The following is a 20,932-nucleotide window of genomic DNA, read 5'->3' on the forward strand; positions in this document are numbered from 1 at the left end:
AACAAAACTGACCTAAAAATTTCTGCCCATATGGAGCTTACATTCTAGTGAAGAGGACACGCATTAGCCAAATAATTAAACATACAGTTATGTCAGACAATCTGTGGAGTACAGTACTGTGGAGAAAAATAAAGCACAAAAGACAGAGAGGAGAATAGTCACAATTTTAAAAAGGGGTTAGTCAGTGATCAAGGAGAGTTTCTCTGAGAAAACATTTGGATTAAAGACCTGAAAGAAGGCAGAGGAGCTAGTCATGTGGCTATCAGGAGGAAAGAGTGCCCAGGCCAAAGAAACAGCCAGTGCAGAGGCCTTTAAACTGAAGTCAACTTGATGAATTCAAGGAACAGCAACAAGGGCAGTTGGGTGGGAACAGAGACAGCTAGAAGAGTAGAAGGAGGTCACAGACGGCCATATCAGGAAAGGCCTAGGAAACCAAAAGAACTTTAGCTTTTACTCTGAATGAAATGAGAAGCCACTGGAGGGTTTTGAGGGGAGGAATAACATGACCTCACTTTGATTTTAATAGGATCTGGGTTGAGATCACACTAGAAAGAGTGAGTGGGCAGGCAGACCTGTTAGAAGTCTACTTCAGCAAACTCAGGCAAGAGATGATAGTGGTTTGGAGGTAGTAAGAAGGGAAAAGATTATGGATACAATTTGGTAGTAAGAACCAAAAGCATTTGCTGAAAGATGGAATGTGGAATATAAAAGAGGACAATCCAGGATGATTCCAAGGTTTTTGGCCACGGAAATAGAAGGACAGAGTTGTCATTTTCCGATAAAAGGACGAATACAGGAGGTAGATCAGAGCTGGAACATCAGAATCTCAGTGCTGAATATATCAAGTTTAAGGTATCTACCAGACTCCAAATGGAGATGTAGAGTAGGCAATTGAATACAGGAGCATGAGTTCAGGGGGGAGGCTTGAAGCTAAAGATATACATTTGTGAGTTGTTAGGGTGATAAGTGATATTTAAAACTATGAGACATTCATGAGATCACCAAATTGGATTATATAGAGGTTGTCTTCTAATGTATTCAAAATAACTGGTTGGTATTCCAGGAAAGGACAGGCGCTCACATTTCATGGGTGAGAAAATAACTGTGGCTGAAGAACAAACTTGATTTTACACAACTTCCAAGCTTAAGAGGGAACCAGGATTAGAACATAGCTCCTCATCCATTAACACAAGGCTTTGTTCTCTGGGAATGTAATAAATGGTGTTCGATTTGAACTACCTGAAAAATAGACCATCTCCTAAGAGCATTAAAAAAATGTCAAAAATCAAAAAAACTCACACGTAACTTCTTATGTTCTCCTGTGAATTCAGCTGAAATAAAAGAATAACTTAGAAATCAGCATTTCAGATATTCTAATTAAAAAAAAACCTTCTTTTGAAACTGAGAAATGATGCCACTAGACAGGTGGTACAGGTGGCTTTGTAAGAAAAGCCCAGAGGCCTTCCATCGTGGTCATCCTACACCAAGGGCCACATAATGATCATGCAATGAATATTCATGTTTATCATCACAGGTCCAAGAACATAAGGTGGTATTAATTAGTTTACTAAGGAAAGAGCTTCCTAGCTCCTCCTATGGTAGTTAAAAGTTATAGAGCATAACATGTGGGCCCAAAAAGAAGACATAATAGACTTCATTCAACCATGACATTTTGGAGCAGTAGGAAGTCTCAGAAGTCATCAGTCCTCTCATTTTAGAGATAAATTAGCTAACGGCACGCAAGAGGAACTAAATGCCCTAGCCAAACGGCTTGCCGGTTAGTGACAGACTCAATACCACTACTAGACACGGGACTTCCCTGTGGTCTGAAACCAACAATTCCCTGTGTTAACAATCATTTTATTGAAGTAGCTTCAAGAAACAGTCCTTAATAACTTCTAAGCTCAAGAAATAAACAGAGCTAGAGAAGAAGACAAAAAAAAAAAAAAAACAGTAACAAAAAAAAATCACTTTGCTTTCATCGTATCTCTTAGACAAGTTTTTTTCCCTTTTTTAATATTTTTATTTATTTATTTTGGCTGCGCAGGGTCTTAGTTGTGGCATGCGGGATCTTTGTTGGGGCATGCGGACTTCTTAATTGCAGCATGCATGCAGGATCTAGTTCCCCAACCAGGGATCAAACCCAGGCCCCCTGCATTGGGAGAATGGAGTCTCACCCACTGGACCACCAGGGAAGTCCCCTCTTAGACAAGTTTTCAACATCATGGTCATCAACCAGTCCCATGACTACTCTTTTTGGAAACTACGATTATGCTTGTTAACATTACAATTCCAATAATAATTGCTATCATTTACCAAATACCTAAAATGTACCAAGTTCAATATTAGTAACTATTATCAGAGATAACAATGGAGCAAGGACACAGAAGTTCTAACCAAGATAATAACCAAGAACTAATTATATAGAAACCTATCAAAAATGTGAAGTACTCTGGCACTGTCATATATTACTAGTGATAAAACCAATTAGTGAGCAGCAGACCAAACGCATTAAGATCTGCAAAAATGCTTACACCCTTTGGACAAATAGTGACCAAACTTTCATTTTTCTTCTGGACACATAGGAAGACAACATTTCTCAGTCCCCTGTTCATCTAAAAAGGATGATGCAACTGATATACAGCTAATGGAATGTTGTAGAATTCATGTGGACCATTTCCATTAAAAAAATCTCCCTCGGGCTTCCCTGGTGGCACAGTGGTTGAGAGCCCACCTGCCGATGCAGGGGACACGGGTTCGTGCCCCGGTCCGGGAAGATCCCACGTGCCGCGGAGCGGCTGGGCCCGTGAGCCATGGCCGCTAAGCCTGCACGTCCAGAGCCTGTGTTCCGCAACGGGAGAAGCCACAACAGTGAGAGGTCCGCGTACCGCAAAAAAAAAAAAAAAAATCTCCCTCAAATAATCCCTTGCTCTTGCCATACCAGAAGCATCATTCCAAAATAGAAGGAGCCTGGATACCTGGATCACTTAGAAGACAGCTGCCAAGCCAATATCTGATAAAGAACACCTACATTAAAACAGATAGCTAGTAGGAAGCAGCTGCACAGCACAGGACATCAGCTCCGTGCTTGTGACCACCTAGAGGGGTGGGATAGGGAGGGTGGGAGGGAGACACAAGAGGGAGGGGATATGGGGATATATGTATACATATAGCTGATTCACTTTGTTATACAGCAGAAACTAACAAAACATTGTAAAGCAATTATACTCCAATAAAGATGTTAAAAAATAAATAAATTAGATAATATGTTTAAATGCTAATAAATAAATAAATATTTGTCTGCTTCTGCAAACCACATTATGCCTTCCAGTGAAAACTGAAAAGCAAATAAATTAAAGAATTGATTATACTTGTGAAAAGCCTGCTTTCTAGCTATCGTTTGCTGCTCAAGAACTGGGAGACTTTAGATTTAAGTCTCAATTTCCTTACTTCTTAATAAATACTTATAACTATTATTGGGAAAAAGAACACCTACATTGAACTTAGTGTTTAAGAAATTTATTATGTCAAGTCACTGAGTGACTCGTGGTATTTGTTATAGTAGCTAGCGTTACTCATTCAGATTAATACAATTGCTTTAAAAATATGCAATGGTTAGAATCAAAAATAAGAATGAAATAAAACTATGTAAAAATGGCGGAATTTAGAGTCCTTTTTTTTTACCCTTCGAAATACTTTAATGCCACTTGTATATGAAGGGGGGGTTCTACTCTATATAATTTCTGATTAAATTTTTAAATTAGCATATACTGGTATTGAAATTAAAAGAAGAAAAAAGTTGTTAAACAACTACTGCTTTAATAACAATTTTTAAAATTAAAACCAAAAACATAAAATGTCATTTGAATTTTTCATCTTTGCCACAGGATAGAATTCAAATAAGTCCTTAGTACCTCTTTTTAAAATAACGCCATCTGGGACTTCCCTGGTGATCCAGTGGTTAAGACTCCGCGCTTCTAATGCAGGGGGCACGGGTTCAATCCCTGATCGGGGAATTAAGATACCACATGCCGTGCAGCGCGGCCAAAAAAAAGAAAAAAATTAAAATAATGCCACCTTTTATTAATATAAATGGACCTTTACTCACATGTTACCAAGTGTTATCACCTTATCTCAGTTGACCCTCATAAAAATCTGTCTTGCCTGACTTCTTAGGACCTCATTATCTCCACTTTACAAATGGGAAAAGTGAGGCTAAAAAAGCCATGATCTCTGTCCAAAAAACACATAACTAGCATATAGCTATTTTAGTGTATAGTATACAGCTAGTATATACTTATATACTAGCTGAAATAGCTAGCACTAGTATCAATGTAGTTTCAATCCTAACCCAATATTCCTGTCCTTATACCATGCTTCCTCTCTTACAGCAACCAACACAGGTCAACTGATTATACCAAAGTGCCTTTCATCCAATATGTATTCAAAAGATGCTTGTGATTTTGACTCAAATATCTGATGTACTCTTAGAATTATCACTTATGGAAGAATCCACATTTCAATGTGGAACTGAATTCAAAGAAACCATGCCATTCTTCTAAAAAGGACCCCATATACACAAAGTAGTATAGATATGAGAACATATGAACTAGGTCCAAATTTTACCATAATAGTAAAGGAATGAATTATATTTTAAAGAAAAGCAAATTAGTGCTGGATACTGGACTCAAATAACCTATTTTTTTTTAAAGATTTTTTTGATGTGGACCATTTACAAAGTCTTTATTGAATTTGGTACAATATTGTTTCCATTTTATGTTTTGGTTTTTTGGCCGGGAAGCATGTGGGATCTTAGCTCCCCCACCAGCAATCGAACCCACACCCCCCTGCATTGGAAGGCAAAGTCTTAACTACTGGACTGCCAGGGAAGTCCCTCAAATAAACTTTTTTTATAAATTAAAATAATTTTTTTAAGTTTTAGTTATTTTATTTATTTATTTATTTTCTGGTTGAGCCAGGTCTTAGTTGTGGCTTGCCAGCTACTTGGTTGTGGCATGCAAACTCTTAGTTGTGGCATGCATGTGGGATCTAGTTCCCTGACCAGGGATCAAACCCGGGCCCCCTGCATTGGGAACACGGAGTCTTATCCACTGCGCCACCAGGGAAGTCCCATCAAATAGCCTATTTTAAATGACAGCTACTGGAATACAGATATTAAACGTCAACATTCATAAAGGAATAATAAATTTATCAATATAAGTCTCAGTTATCTGAAAGAACTATCCAAAGGACATGTTTCTTCAATATGTATAACAACTGCTCATGAAATATTTTCAGACAGCATGACAACTTAGCTTTCTAATATGCAATACTAGCAAGAGGCACTGAGAATCATTTGTGTTACAAAAGAATAAAAATGAGATGCAACGATCTATGGGTGGCAAGTCCAGATTCCCTTACCTTTGTATACCTTTTCAGTGTTACACAAGTGAAGTGTGAAGTAGGTATCTAGGAGTTGATGGCCATTCCTATTAACAATGTTCCGGGCAGCGATGTTCCGAAGATGTCTAAGACGTCGCTGAAAAATAATCACAAAAAAGGAAGAGTATTCAGCTTTTTCCTCCTATAAAGCTTTCTGAAAGTTACAATTCAAACATAAAATATAGTAAGTTGTCCCAGTCATTTATTTGTTGAGCCAGCAACCTTAACCCAGTCCCTTATTTATGCCTCAGCATCTCTTCTGTCAAATAGGAACTATTCCTGCCCTATATCATTTCCAAGGTTGTTGGGAGCATGAAATAACAGATATGAAACATTCTTGAAAAGCATAAATGTTATATCAATGCTATATACCTGTAGAATAGCGTTAGTATTTCCTGGAACATAAACTAAGTATAATAGTAATTTGCTTTTTTCCCTTCGGAAGGATGCTTGTAGACATGCAAAGTCCACCTCATACCAACAGAAAATCAGCCATTATTACATACATACACCTCTGTTGCTAGCTCAGTCTGACGCCAGATCATCTATTACAACCAGGAAAAGAAGCCAAAGCCAAAAAATAAAAGCAATAACTCACTGTTCACTCCATCCAGCCAGTAACCCAACTGCTGCCAGCTTAAATTCTCACTTGACCAGCAGTTAACCAGCCCCTATTTCCTAATCAGGCCTCCTTCCCAACAATTTCTCCAACTAGGATGCATGAATCACTTGGAGTCACAAGTGTTGGAAAGGCAAAGCTCCATAAACAACAGTAGAAATCAACAAAAATATAAGATAACTTAGGGCACAGCCAAATCACCTCATATCAAAGAGAGAAAACGTTGGCAATGCTGAAGTCTAAGCACAACAGATTCATTCTCAAAAGCTAGTTCCCTGTGTCAGATCATTATTTTCAGAGACTTAAAAATAGAAACCATAGGCTCAGTTTTAAATATGCTTAAAGCTCTCCCTTCAGGCTGAAAGCCCACTTTGCTAAGTCCATCTTTAATTACATGTGCAGTCAGCCAGAAAAGTTCAGTTCTTCCCTTCCATACACATACCAACCCAATCATTTCTCCCAATCTAGAGATTAAGATTCTTTGACAGAGAACGTTATTGTCTAATAAATTTGGTTAATACTCAAAGTACGAAAAGCCCCAAATGTACTTACAAAAAGTTCCTAGGGCTTACTCTAAAAGACTTATATTTCTACAATCTGCCAAAGGTTTCCATTTCACACCCTGGATTACAGCAACTATTTCCTTCTACTATATATTTTTCATCAACCTTCTCAGTCAAGATTTTAAATTGACAGGAACTGTTAATTGCCTATACACAACAATCACATCTATTCTGTCATAAGATTCCAAACTTGGTCCTCTATTCAAAAACCCGAAAACATTACCCAAAGCCTCCAGCATAAAGTACAAACTTCCCATTATTCCTTTCAAAGCCTTGTGCAATCCGACCTCTCCATAACCTATCCTTACTGCCCACTAGATCTTCCACATACCCAACCCCTTAGTCACACGTGACTGATTAAGGTTCCATGAAAAAGATCATGCATGGTCCTAGCTCCATGCTTTTGCTAATGCTAGCCCCTTAATCTAGAATACTACTCTCTTTAAGGAAATCCATTCATGCTTCAAAGTTAAGGAGAGAAGATTCCTCCTTCCTTATTCTCTAACTGAACTGTTTCTTTTTAATGCAATTAAAAAGAAACACTGGGAGGTTAAACCAGAAATGCAGAAAAATTATTACCTATGGGGGTGAGAACAGGTTGGAGGGAATAGAGATAAAAGCAAGACTTCTCTGATACTTGTTTATGTGGTTTTAACTTCTGTACCATAAGAATGATTTACATAATCAAAAAATAAAGTTAAATAAACAAGAAAAAGTTTAAATCAACTAAACCTAGTCCAAAATATAATAGCAATACCAAAAATTACCACCAGCCTTAGGCTATATCACCCACCTTTGCCCAAAATATTACCCTATGATCCAAGGAAATATTAAAGAAGTCAAGGTGACCTAAAGGATCCTCTCTGGTTCTCAGTTCCCCAGAACATCTACTTGACCAAAACAATGTATAATTATACCTAATATGAAATTATGGATAGTTCCAGATATTTGTCAATCTTCCCCAACTAGACTATAAGTTCTATAAAGGAGAGACTTTATTTTATTTACTGTTGTATCTCCAGCAACTAGATGAGTACCTAGCAAACAGCAGGAACACAATAAATGGTTTTTGACTGAATTAATATATGTCCAGTGAATTAACCCAGTCAAGAAGGTCTTGGTATGACCTAGGCCTTGCAATGAACCTGAGTGGCCTGGAACCCTTAGTGGCTTCTGACACCCACCCACGAGATGGTGGGAGAATAGAGAGCACTTCAAACCTAAGAATGGACCTCAGAACTGGAAGGGAGCTCAAATCTTAGCAGCGCTTCTGGACTACAGCAAATCCTCAGCACTCATCTACCTTTAACTGCTCCAGGGTATACAATCTAGCAGTAGTTCGTGGCCTGGTGGCACCATCTAGCATAAATACACTGCTTTAGAACTTGTCTAAACAGAAATTAAATACCAGATTATCTCTTCAATGGCCCATCTAAAGATAGTTAAATTCAAATCTGTCTTATGCTCTAAACTGGCTCAATTATCTTAGAAAAGTAAAAATACTGAGCAATTTAAATTTACACAGACTTTGGAATTACTCTTCAAGATAACATTCCATGCAGCTTCTTCACCAGCCAATCTCCTTATACTTTCTCAAAGCTCTAAGCTTTCACAGTTATAAAAAGCTCTTTGTGTATCTTTCTACAGCAGTAGCTTTAGGCATCCAAGTTGTGCTCTAAAAACACCTATCTCCAAAACTAAAGCTGAATAGATTTTAATTTTTAAGTTGGAATTAACATGGCTTTAATGTCTTTGAAACACTGCCTATAAAACATTCTATATAAAGGTTAAAAACGTTCACTAACAAATAAAATTAAATCTTCTTACTCAGCTTTGATTTGGAGGATTGACAGATGTAGCTAGAGCACAACTCTATCTGCAATGTTGGCAGTGGGTAAAAGACCAGTAGGATCCTAAATTCCTTAACTTTTTTCTTTTACAAATCTCTCAAGTATAAATTCTAAAACAAGACTTAACTGCCATATGTTGTAGATCTGAAACATTTGCTTAAGTAAAAAAGTAAGCGTTACTCATTAGTATGATTGTAAACTGGTGCCTCTAAAGAATCTAAAATGGTTGGTTTTTCTTGTTAACAGAACTAATGCTCTTAGAAAACTGCTTTAAAACATAACCGTACATTAAATGATTTTTTGCTTTGTTTTTATTTATTTTGTTGTGTTTTGTCCTGCCCAGCACCTATTTGGTTTAAGAAACAAAAAACAAAACAAAAACAAACAAGCAAACAAACAAAAAAACCCTCAGCTATTCCTTTGTAGAACCACTCTCCTCTGCTATCAATCTATATAATACTTCCTGTAGAATTAACTCCACCTCCAACTCCAAGGAGGGTCGCGTGACTCAGATCAGGCCAATCAGCACATTCCATCCCCCTGCCCGTAACACATGGTTAGGATCCTAGAAAACCCAGAAATTAAATTGTTGAGAGGTTTATTTTCCCCCTACTGGCCCAGAACCTGGAAAGGACATGGGACTAGAGATGCTGGCAGTCATCTTTACACCACAGTGAAATGAAAACAGCAAGTAAGACAGCAGAGTCCAGAGATGTGGAGCAAGACAGAGGTAAGGGATTAAGAAATACAAACTACTATGCATAAAATAGACAAGCAACAAGGATATAGTGTAGAGCACAGGGAATTATAGCTATTATAGCTATTAATGGAGTGTAATCTGTAAAAATACTGAATCACTATGCTGTACACCTGAAATTAATATTGTAAATCAACTATACTTCAATTAAAAAAAAAAAAGTAAAAAAGTCCTGGCAACAGAATTTGTCTCTGGATCAAACCATACCTAAAATGAGAACTACTGTATAATGACATATCCAGTCCCTATAAAACTATCAAAGATTACAACTAGAGAGAAGACTTACATTGTAACTGTTTATCAAGAATTTATCCCGGGGCTTCCCTGGTGGCGCAGTGATTAAGAATCCGCCTGCCAATGCAGGGGACACGGTTTTGATCCCTGATCCGCGAAGATCCCACATGCCGCAGAGCAACTAAGCCCGTGCGCCACAACTACTGAGCCTGTGCTCTAGAGTCCGCGAGCCACAACTATCGAGCCCACACGCTACAACTACTGAAGCCCGAGCGCCTAGAGACCATGCTCCACAACAAAAGAAGCCACCGCAATGAGAAGCCCACGCACCACAACAAAGAGTAGCCCCCACTCGCCTCAACTAGAGAAAGCCCAACTGCAGCAAGGAAGACCCAATGCAGTCAAAAATAAAATAAATTTTAAAAATTAATTAATTAATTTTAAAAAAAGAATTTATCCCATTAACAGGTTAGTAGATGAAGAGAACATTCTAATTTAGAGGCAAGGTACAAAGAAATGTTTTACTTTGTTAAACATCTCCATATTTTAGAAAATGGTAATTTCTGGTGGGTCACTCCATTTTTGTTGATATAATTTTGAACCTTAACCTTGGTGACGGCAAGTCAAAACACACCCCAGAACTAAAAGAAAACCAAAGCAATTTTCAGTAGTAAGGTGCGCCATTGGTGTTCTATGTTCCTCCCAAATATTACCACCTTTCCCTGGCTGGTATCTAAAACTTTCTGGTTTCTGAGGTATAATAATGACCAAAGAGAAATGTGGTGTCCTTGATCTTGTTCCTCGTCACTTCTGGAGAGTGACTCAGGGAGGCTGATGGCCAACAGAAGGAGGAAGAAATGGCTATCATGCACCCTCCTTCCCTGTACCCCTTGCTTAAAAAACAAGAGTAACTGTGTTTCTTAAATATAATGACTCCACAAATCCCCACAGTCACCAAACTAAGCTATAATCCCACGCACCTTTTATGACTCCCAAGACCATGGTGACGTATCTTCTGAACAAATTTTGAGTCTAATTTGCTTAGTCTACAAGAGCTATTACAAATCAATAATATAATCAATAACCTATAGTCCAATAGAAAAGGGAGCAAAGGATACAAAAAGGCAGCCACCGAAAAAGAAATGGAAATGGTCAATAACCATATGAAAAGACGTATAATCCCACTCATAAAGATATGCACACCAAAACAAATATTCCAGCTTGTGGAGACTGTAGTTTCCAAAGAATGGCCGCACCAATACATCGCATCCCACATGCTCTCTTACAGTGTGATGCTGCCACTCCTCCTTGACGAAGTGGCGTCTATGTTCCCTCTCCCTTAAATGAGGGCAGGCCTGTGACTATGGCAGAAATAATGCCATGTGACTTCTGAAGCTAAATCATAAAATTACCTGGTCCTCTTTACAGGATGCTCTTCCTCAGAATCCAGTCACCCCACTGTGAGGATGCCCAGCAGCCAAGTGGAAAAGACTTTGCAGGTGTTCTCCTCAGCCCCAGCTGAGAGACCCCAGCTATAACCAGACACGCAAGTGACCATTTCAGTACCCAGCCTTTGAGACGCCAGAAATGACATCAAGTAAAGCACAGACAAGTTGTTCCCACCAAGCCCGAACCAAACTGCATATTCATGAGCAAAATAAATGATGATGTTTTAAGCCACTAAGTTTTTTGTTTGTTACTCAGCAATAGAAAACAAAGAGATCTATCTGCTTAACCAAACCATTTTAGTCTCTGTCAGGGTTGATGCTGGTAAGGAAAATAATGTTGGAGAAAATATAAAATGGTCCATTTTGGAAGGACAGTGATTTAGCAACACCAAATTTTAAAATGCACATAATATTTGACCAAGAAATTCCACAAATCACAAAAATGTGTGCAAATATGGGCTATAAAAGCAAAAACTGAATAACCACTCAAACTGTGGTATATTCACACAATGGAAAATTGCATAACCCTTACAAAAACAAAGTGCTAATATGAAACACAAACAAAAGAACAAGAAATTTTAAATGTCCACATAAATAAATACTACTATATACCCTGAATGATGTAGATCGTGGGTTGTTCTAAAAGGAACAGAAAGTAAATATTTCAAGATTTTCAGGGTGCATCCTGTCTCCGCAAATTCTTTGGGTTTTTGTTTGTTTGTCTGTAATCCTTTAACGATGTCAAAACCTTTCTTATTTCATCAGTTGTTATAAAAAACCGGTGACTGTTGGCCACAGTTTGCTGACCCCTAATGTAGATACTCACTGAGTTATGAGAAGTTTTAAAGTAGCATTTGATTTGGAAATGTAGTCAAACTTGTTCTGAATACCGTTCCCCTTTCCTATTCCCAGTTCATTTTTTTTTTCAGGTCAGGCATTTATTCTCAGCCTGGGGCCAGGCTAACTGGCATGGAAGAATTAAGGCCCAGGTTAAGTCAGATTACTGCTACTTTGGTACACTTTTTTGAGGTACAACAAAAGCAAACCTGGGAGAAAATTAGTTTTCCACATTTCCATGGAAGGTAAAAATGTTGAATTACCAAATCAAGAATTTAAGCTTGATAAATTAGGTCAATCTTTTTAAAAATATATAAAAGCCCCTTCTATATTATAGCAGTCTCAATCACCTAACTATTTTTTCTAATCTCTTGATCCCAGCTGAAAGACTCACTGTGAAAACTTTTGAAGAACACAGAAATGATTTAAAACTAGATGCTGCTGGATAGAAAGCAGATGGTGCCAACACCCAATGTTACAGATTTAAACAAACAAACCACCAACTCTGATCTCTCATAAAAACTTTATAGCTCCTGTTCCTAAATGAGAACTTTCTCTGACACAAATTACACAACCTTGGAACCAAAGCGCTTATTTTGACATTAACTCTCCTCTCACTCAACTTCAAGTAAGTCCTAGAATTTAATTCAGTCATTTACTATGCACTAACAGGCTTCTCCACAAGAAAAGACAAAATTATCTATGTCTCTGAACTTCCTGCATTTCTTATACATTTTGGCTCTGGGTTTTTTTGGTTTTTTGGGGTTTTTTTTAATCTCTACGCTATTCACCCCAATCTTGGTAGGAAGTCCAAACTTGTCCTTTTTCTCCCATGTTTCCCCTGGGTAGTGCTGGTCTAAGAAACAGGCCTTTGTAGTGACAGATCCAGTATTGTTCTCCATGTATGTCTCTCTCATCCTCCCTCTCTCATTCCCCTTTCTTCTATTTTATTTGCTGTTATTTCCTTTACAGACTATGCTAGGAACTGTGGGGATACAAACATGGCATTCCCTAGTTTCAGAGTATGTAATCTTTCTAAAGAACCGGAGTTTGGGCACATGAAAAAGCCAGTTTGAGGTAAAAGTATCCAACATATACTTTCAAAGACCGCTTAATTAAAGAACTGTTATTTTAGAAATGTAAGACAGAAGAAAGACACAGAATTACACAGGATGACCTGGAGGATAAAAACTGCAAGACAGAAGACAGCTTCAATGGTCCAAGTGTTAAAAGTAGTATCGTGCCTGTAATTTGCTTCAAAATAATTGGGGTGAGGGAGGGAGGACAAGTATTGTTAGTTAGGTATATAGATAAAATAAGATCTACCATGAGGTGATAGTTATTGATAGTTATTACCAATAACAGGTAATAGGTACCTGGGAGTTTATTACATCCCACCCTGTATGTATGCATTTCAATACACATTTATATATAAAATATACATTATATTTCTTTATTCATTGAAATTTCCATAATAAAAGAAGTTTTAAAGTAATATCAATAAGAACAGAAAGAAAGGATGGGAGCACAAAGACAAAAATGGGCTTAATGGGGAGACTAACCAGATAACGGATATGGTTGAGGACAAAGAGAAGATTGATAAAAGAAATAAAGGAGTTAAAGGACCTCTAGAAATATAAGAACTAATCAATAAAGGTGTTAGGGCAATAGAGTAGCCATCAGGAAAGGGAAAGGGAAGGAAAGAAAAGAAATATGTATATATACAAGAAACATCCTATACCTTATATCAAATCCCAGATGGTTTAAAAATATCCAAATGTAAATAATTAAAGCATAAAAGTATCAAAAGAAACCATGAAGAATTATTTTATAACCTCAAAGGTCTAAGAATGACATAAAACTCTGAAGCTATAAAAAGAAAGAAAAAAAATCAATAAAATTTACTATATAAAATGTTTTTAAATTATGCATGACAAAAACTAGCATATATAAAATCAAAGGGAAAAAACCTAACAAAAAGATTTTAATTCATATAACAAAGACAATTTCACTAAAACATAAAGAGTTCATATGGGAATTCCCTGGTGGTCCGTGGTTAGGATTCGGCACTTTCACTGCCAGGAGCCCAGGTTCAATCCCTGGTCGGGGAACTAAGATCCCACAAGCCATGAGGCGCAGCCAAAAATAAAATAAAGAGTTCATAGAACAAAAAGTTCAACCACCCAACAGAAAAACCGACAAAGAATGTTAACAGATTAATTCACAGAAAATACAAATAGCACTTAAACAAGAAAAGACTCTCAACCTCACTCATAAGAGAAATGCAACTTAAAACTACACTAAAATTGGCACAGATCACAAAGTCTGATAACATATTCAGAGGCAGGCAGTGGCAAAACAGACACTTTCCTGAAAAAAGTATAATTGGTAAAACCTCTAAGATGGCAATGTGGCAATACCTACCACAATTACAAATGCATAGATTCTTTGACCCAGAAATTCCACTTCTGCATTTATGTTAACCTTTGAATTGTGATCCACATGAATATATTACCTATCTTTTAAAATAAAACTAAATTTACATATTTAAAAAAACAGAGATGGCAACCAACCCTTAAGCCCAGGTATCTGTGATAGTCATTACCAGAAGCAGTGTGACATAGTGGTAAGAGAGTCAATAATCCTGAACTCAAGGGTGGTTCTAACCACTCACTAGTGGGCAAACCACTCAGTCTCTCTGAGCCTGTTTTCCTTTCCATAAAACAGAGATATTTCCTGCATGCTTACCTCTGTGGGTTATTTTAAGGATCAAATGAAATAATGGACATAAAAGCTCTCTGAGAAACTGTAAAGTATTTTACAAATATAAGGTATTAACAGAAATAGGGATGTCAAGAAAGGGATGTGGTTAGTGTAAAATGACGAATTGCTTTAGGCATTTCTAATCTGAAGTAAAGAGACAGATTTAGAATTCATCTATCTAAATAGAGGTAATAAAGTCACAAGAGTATAACAGATCTCCAAATGACAAACATTTAATAAAGAGAATTATAGAATTACAGAACTGAAAAGGATCTTGAAAGTCATCTAAGCCTTTGCTACTCAGTATCACCTGGGAACCTGTTGGAAATGCAGATTCTCAGGTCCCACTACAGACCTTACTCAATCAGAATCTACATTTTAACAAGATCCCCAGGTAATCTGTGTGTACATTTTGAGTTTAATAAGCACTAGTCTAAGCCATTTTACTCATTTTTTAGATAATAAAATTGAGGTCCTAAGTAAATGGACCTACCCATGTTTACACTGTTAGTAAGCAGCAAAATCAAGGTTTGCACCCAGGCCTGATCTCCTAGGCTATGTGTACATGTGTGCATGTACACCATGTATTTGCTTCCCAGATACCCTGTTTCAAAACCTTTGAGACATCTTTGCCTGGCAGATGTCCCATGCCCCTACTCCCATTTCTAATCAGCCACCCAGCCCATCAATCCTTTCTTCACAGTTATCTCTGGCATATGTTTCTTCCTTTCCACACTCTTCATTCATTTCCCTAAAGCTATTGTTGTTTATACTGTAAAAACCAGCTTTCTTCTCTTATACACATATCAACTTCCTCTTCTGCAAACAAGAGCTCACAAATAGTAATCTCTATACAATTCCTTAAACAAGTACAAGCCATTATGCATTTGGCTGCTTGCGGGGGTGGGGATGGGGGGGGGGGCCTGCTAAGCCGCATGGCATTGTTGGATCTTAGTTCCCCGACGATTGAATCCGTGCCCCCTGCAGTGGAAGCACAGAGTCCTAACCACTGGACCGCCAGGATATTCCGCATTATGCATTAAATGTTAACATACTGATTTCAGGGAGACTCTATTTTTAAAACCTACCAAGATTAGCAAAATTAGAATCTTTGTGTCTTCATTTCCATTATTTCTTTCCCATTACCCCCCGCCTTCTCTTTGCCCCAGAAATAACCCAGGTTGCCTTTATCTAATAAGGTCCTCCCACTACAATCAAGCTTTACTAAATAAATCCAAAGGCCCTAAATCTACTTTCCAGTACCATCTTCAATCCCAATCTGTCTCAATAAGCTCGCAACATTCACAAACATCCTCATGCCTTCATAATTCTCTCCTATACATTGTACCCTAACAAACCAAAGTATTTCAACATTTCTGGAGTACCCATGACGTGCCAGGAACTACACAATGAAATGGAAGACTAAATACCTCTGACTACCTCTCCTACATAAATTCAATAAAATTAAGAGCCCTGGTCTCTGCCCCATTTCCACATCTGCACCAAGAATTGTTGACTTTTTTAAGAGCCAATAATATGGGACTTTTATAGATGCTCAGCCACGAAAGAAATAGATGAGGCAGATTAAGCCACCCACAACATGAGGACTAACTCCTGTGCAACAGCCAGTACACTGCAGCACTAGGGTAAACAGTTCCAGAGACTCCCAGCTACAAACTGAGTTCAATTAAATCAACCTGAGAAAAAACAAAGGGCATGTGCTTCAGAACAAAATCAGATTGTGAGCTATTTATTCCAGTTATACCAAACATTGGTTTTGTGTTGTGGTATAAACTTAGCCAACTTAGGTTTGAGTCCCAGCTCTGCTATTTCCCTTGGGTATGTAACTAATCTCCCTAACCTTCAGACACCTCATCTGTAAAATGGAACTAATAACAGCTTCTACCTCACAGAGTTGCAATGAATGAAGAGTAAAGGGAAGAACTGCAAAGCACTTAGACACAGTGCTAGCGCATAAGGTAGTTCAATAATGTAACAATTATTACCCTACAGGTTGCCTCAGCTTTTAGTGGTCAGTTTACCTGTAGGTTCAAAATCTATCCACCTAACCCGAGCTATACAGGTTTGTGAAGGTAGAGACAAAGGTGAAACTGGAAAACTGTGCTTTAAATCCAAGAAGCAAACAGACTAAGATAGTGGGAAAAGCTCCAAATTTAGAACCAAAATAGCTGGGTATTCATTGTTCTTTTCTGGGCCTTGATTCTCTCACTGTTAAGTGGGGGAGATGGTTCTAACTACTGTGGCTAAAAATACTATGAGAATGGTTTTAAAGACACAAGGCAGCATGACAAAAGATAAAAGGGTAAGAGTGGAAAATTCATTCATGAATCATTTTTAAAGGATATTTCTGCAGTAGTGTGTGAAAATGAGCCATGAATCTTGACTGGAGGAAAATTTGACAGCAAATGGTAATCACAAAGTTGGACTAAAATGAGTATCTACAATTAAGCAGACAAATGTCAAATCATTCCTCATGACCCAACTCAGAATCTCCACTTTTGAGACATCCTTCCTGACCACCCTGCCCCATCCACTACCCTAAACCAAGATGATAATTTCTCCCCTCTGTGCCATGACTATGCTATATACATGCCACCATCACAGTATTTACCACAACCATGCTCACAATCATGCTTTATCAACTATGTTTATATGGCTGTGTACCCCCAAAAGAGGGGTGAGCCTTAAATAAAGAAACCAAGTTTCACTCCTCTTTTTACCCATAGCACTTAGCACCTGACACAAAGTAGATACTCAGTAAGTGTTTGATGGATGGACCAATGAGTAAACCATGGACAAGATTAGATATTTCACAGTGCCATAAGACAGCAGCCTTATGTATATGTTATATTTAACATACACATTAAAGTTATATTTTATATATACCTCTTAATAGCACTTCTGTTTTGTCACCACTCTCGGCCTTTCTGTAGCCTCCAGTGACTATAAACTCCTTAAGAACCAAAACCATCTATTTATCCCAAGCGCAGCCACATGGATATTCAATAAATGTTTGCTGAAGGAATAAAGGAATGATGAATGAATGAATATCTCACATTGCCTCACAGCTTAGGCCTCAGTCTCCCCTTATTTAGAAACTTCATCAGCAGCCTTCTCCCCACCACCTTCTCAATGACTCTTCTCACCGCCAGTCTCTTCTCAAAACTATCTTCCTACTCTCACAGTACAATGCCAAGGGCAGACTGATAAATGTGGAGGGAGTGTTAAGAGCTTGGAAATCATAATTTTACCACAATGATAGCCAAGATTACCTCAGACAAAAATCATCAATGGGGACTTCCCTCGTAGTCCAGTGGCTCAGACTCCACACTCCCAATGCAGGGGCCCAGGTTCATACCTGGTTGGGGAACTAGATCCCACACGCCGCAACACGCCGCAACTAAGTGTTCGTATGACGCAACTAAAGATCCCGTGTGCCACAACTAAGATCCAGCGCAGCCAAATAAATAATTTAAAAAAAAATCATCAATGGATGATAAATCTGGGGCGGGGGTGCGGCGGGGGAAGCAGGATATATTCATGATCTCAAAGTGTCTCCCTACAGACTGTTTATTAGTTTCAAGGGCAGACACACACATACAGAGTTATATAGTTGAGAAATCAGATAATATCTTGACCGAGTGACCAAAATAAACATCACCAGTAAGGGACAAATGGACATCATGTGCCTCCAGAAGTGATACCCTATGAAGGACGCATCACCACACATGAAATTCAATTGAAGGGACTTCCCTGGTGTTCCGGTGGTTAAGACTCCAAGCTTCCAATGCAGGGGGTGCAGGTTCAACCCCTGGTTGGGGAACTAAGATCCCACGTGCCATGCGGCATGGCCAAAAAAATGAAAAAAAAGAAAAAGAAATTCCAATTGAGAGAATGCATAATCTGAATCTAATCATGAGGATAAACATCAGATAAACAGAAAATGAAGAATAGTCTATTTTAAAAAGGGAGGAAGGGGTCTATCTGTATAATGACACTGACCTTAAAAAAAGAGACAAAAGCTGCAGAAATGTTCTACCTTAAAGAAGAGATAAAACCACTAAATGCAATACCTGACTCTAGAATGGATCACGAACTGGAGAAAAGAAATGTTCTATAAAGGACATTATGGGATCAACTGACAGATTATGAACCACAGATTAGATAAAAGCATTATATCAATGTTAATTTACTGAAACTGAAAACTATACTACAGATATAAAAGAGAACATACCTCTTCTAGGAAATACATACTCAAGTATTTAAGGATAAAAGGTCAGGATGTATGTAACTTAACTTCAAATGATTCACACACAAAAAAAACTTATCTATATCTGTATAGGCCTAGGAAGAGACAGCTTGCAAATGACAAGGCAAATGGAATGTTAACAATAGATGACCCTGGGTAAAGGGTAGAAAGGTATTCTTGTACAAGTTTTATTTTTGCAATTTTTCAATAAGCTTGTAATTCTTTCTGAACAAAAAGTTTAAAAAAGAAAAGAAAAACAAGTACTAGCTTGTACTAGCAATAAGACAAGAAAAGGTATAAAAGGTATAGAGATTGGGCTTCCCTGGTGGCGCAGTGATTGAGAGTCCGCCTGCTGATGCAGGGGACACGGGTTCGTGCCCCGGTCCGGGAGGATCCCACATGCCGCGGAGCGGCTGGGCCCGTGAGCCATGGCCGCTGAGTCTGCGCGTCCAGAGCCTGTGTTCCGCAACGGGAGAGGCCACAACAGTGAGAGGCCTGCGTACCGCAAAAAAAAAAAAAAAAAGGTATAGAGATTGAGAAGGAAGAAACAAAACTGTCTTTGTTCAACAGATGACATGATCATCTATGTAGAAAATCTGAGAAAATCAACTACAAACTCCTGTAACTAAGCAATTATCGCAAGGTTGCAGGGTACGAGGTAAATTTACAAAAGCCAATTGCTTTCCTATATACCAGCAATGAACAAAGGGAATTTGCATTTAAAAACATAATGTTGTTTACATTATACTCCCCCAAAATGAAATCCTTAGGTATAAATATGAACAAGACCTACATGAGGAAAACTATACAACTCTAATGAAAGGTATCAAAGAAGAACTAAATAAATGGAGAAAATCCATATTCATGGATCAGAAGATGCAATATTGTTAAGATGTCAATTCCTTCCAACTTAATCTATAGATTCAGTGCAATCCCTATCAAAATTCCAGCAAGCTATTCTGTGGATACTGACAAACGGAATAAACAAGTAAATCAAAGGAACAGAATAGAGAGCTCAGAAACTTATACCACGTAAGTATAGTCAACTGATCTTTGACAGAGGAGCAAAGGCAATACTACACACCTATTAAAATAGCCAAAATCCAGAATACTGACAACACCAAATGCTAACAAGGATGTGGAGCAATTTTCCTTCACTCCTGGTAGGGAGGAAGTTGTAGATGTAGCGCAAGGTGTAGGTGTAGAGCAAAGATAGTCTTTCAACAAATGGTGCTGGAACAACTGGACCTCCACACACAAAAGAAGAATCTAGACACAAACCTTACCCTTTCACAAAACCCAACTCAACATGGACCACAGACCTAAATGTAAAAACGCGAAACTATAAAATTCATAGAAGAAATCTAGGTGACCTTGGGAATGGCAACTACCTTTTAGATACAACAGCAAACACACTCTCCATGAAAGAAATAATTGATAAACTAGACTTCGTTAAAATTTAAAACTTCTGCTCTCTGAAAGACAATGTCAAGAGAATGAGAAAGCCATGGGGGAAAATATATGCGAAAAACACATCTGACAAAGAACTGTTACCTAAAATATACAAAGAACTCTTAACTCAACAACAGAAAAACAAAACCACCTGATTGAAAAATGGGCCAAAGACCTTAACAGACACCTCACCAAATAAGATATACAGACAGCAAATAAGCATATGAAAAGATGTTCCACATCATTTTTCATTAGGGAAATGCAAACTAAAACAAACAAGATACCACTACACACCTATTAAAATAGCCAAAATCCAGAATACTGACCACACCGAACGCTAACAAGGATGTGGAACAATTTTCATCCATGGCTAGTGGGGAGGGAGTTGTAGATGTAGCGCAGGGTGTAGGTGTAGCGCAAGGCATTTTTAGGGCAGTGATGCTACTCTGCGTGATACTATATTGGTGAACACATGTCATGATACATATGTTCAGAACCAGAGAATGTATAACACCAAGAGTAAACCCTAATGTAAACTGTGAACTTTGGCTGATGATGATGTGTCAACGTAGTTCATCAACTGCAACAAACGTATGACTGTGGTGTGGGGTGCTGCTAATGGGGGAGGCTATGTACGTACAGGGGCAGAAAGTACTTGGAAAATCTCTGTACCTTCTGCTCAATTTTGCTATGAACT

At 38.1% G+C, this 20,932-nt stretch overlaps 1 protein-coding gene across 3 annotated transcripts in view; it reads right to left on the reverse strand.

Annotated features, from left to right (window-relative positions):
- UVRAG (UV radiation resistance associated) overlaps positions 1-20,932 on the reverse strand; it is a 318,149-nt gene that overhangs the window by 284,916 nt on the left and 12,301 nt on the right. For all 3 annotated transcript variants that reach the window (XM_082844787.1, XM_082844786.1, XM_082844788.1), the window contains exon 2: positions 5,422-5,539. Coding sequence is in view for 2 of the 3 variants with exons in the window: in XM_082844786.1 (XP_082700912.1) it covers positions 5,422-5,539 (118 nt within the window). In the remaining variant the exon portion in view is untranslated. The remainder of the gene's footprint in view (positions 1-5,421; positions 5,540-20,932) is intronic.

This window comes from Leucopleurus acutus (assembly GCF_964270905.1).
Source record: "Leucopleurus acutus genome assembly, chromosome: 8".
NCBI lineage: Eukaryota > Metazoa > Chordata > Mammalia > Artiodactyla > Delphinidae > Leucopleurus > Leucopleurus acutus.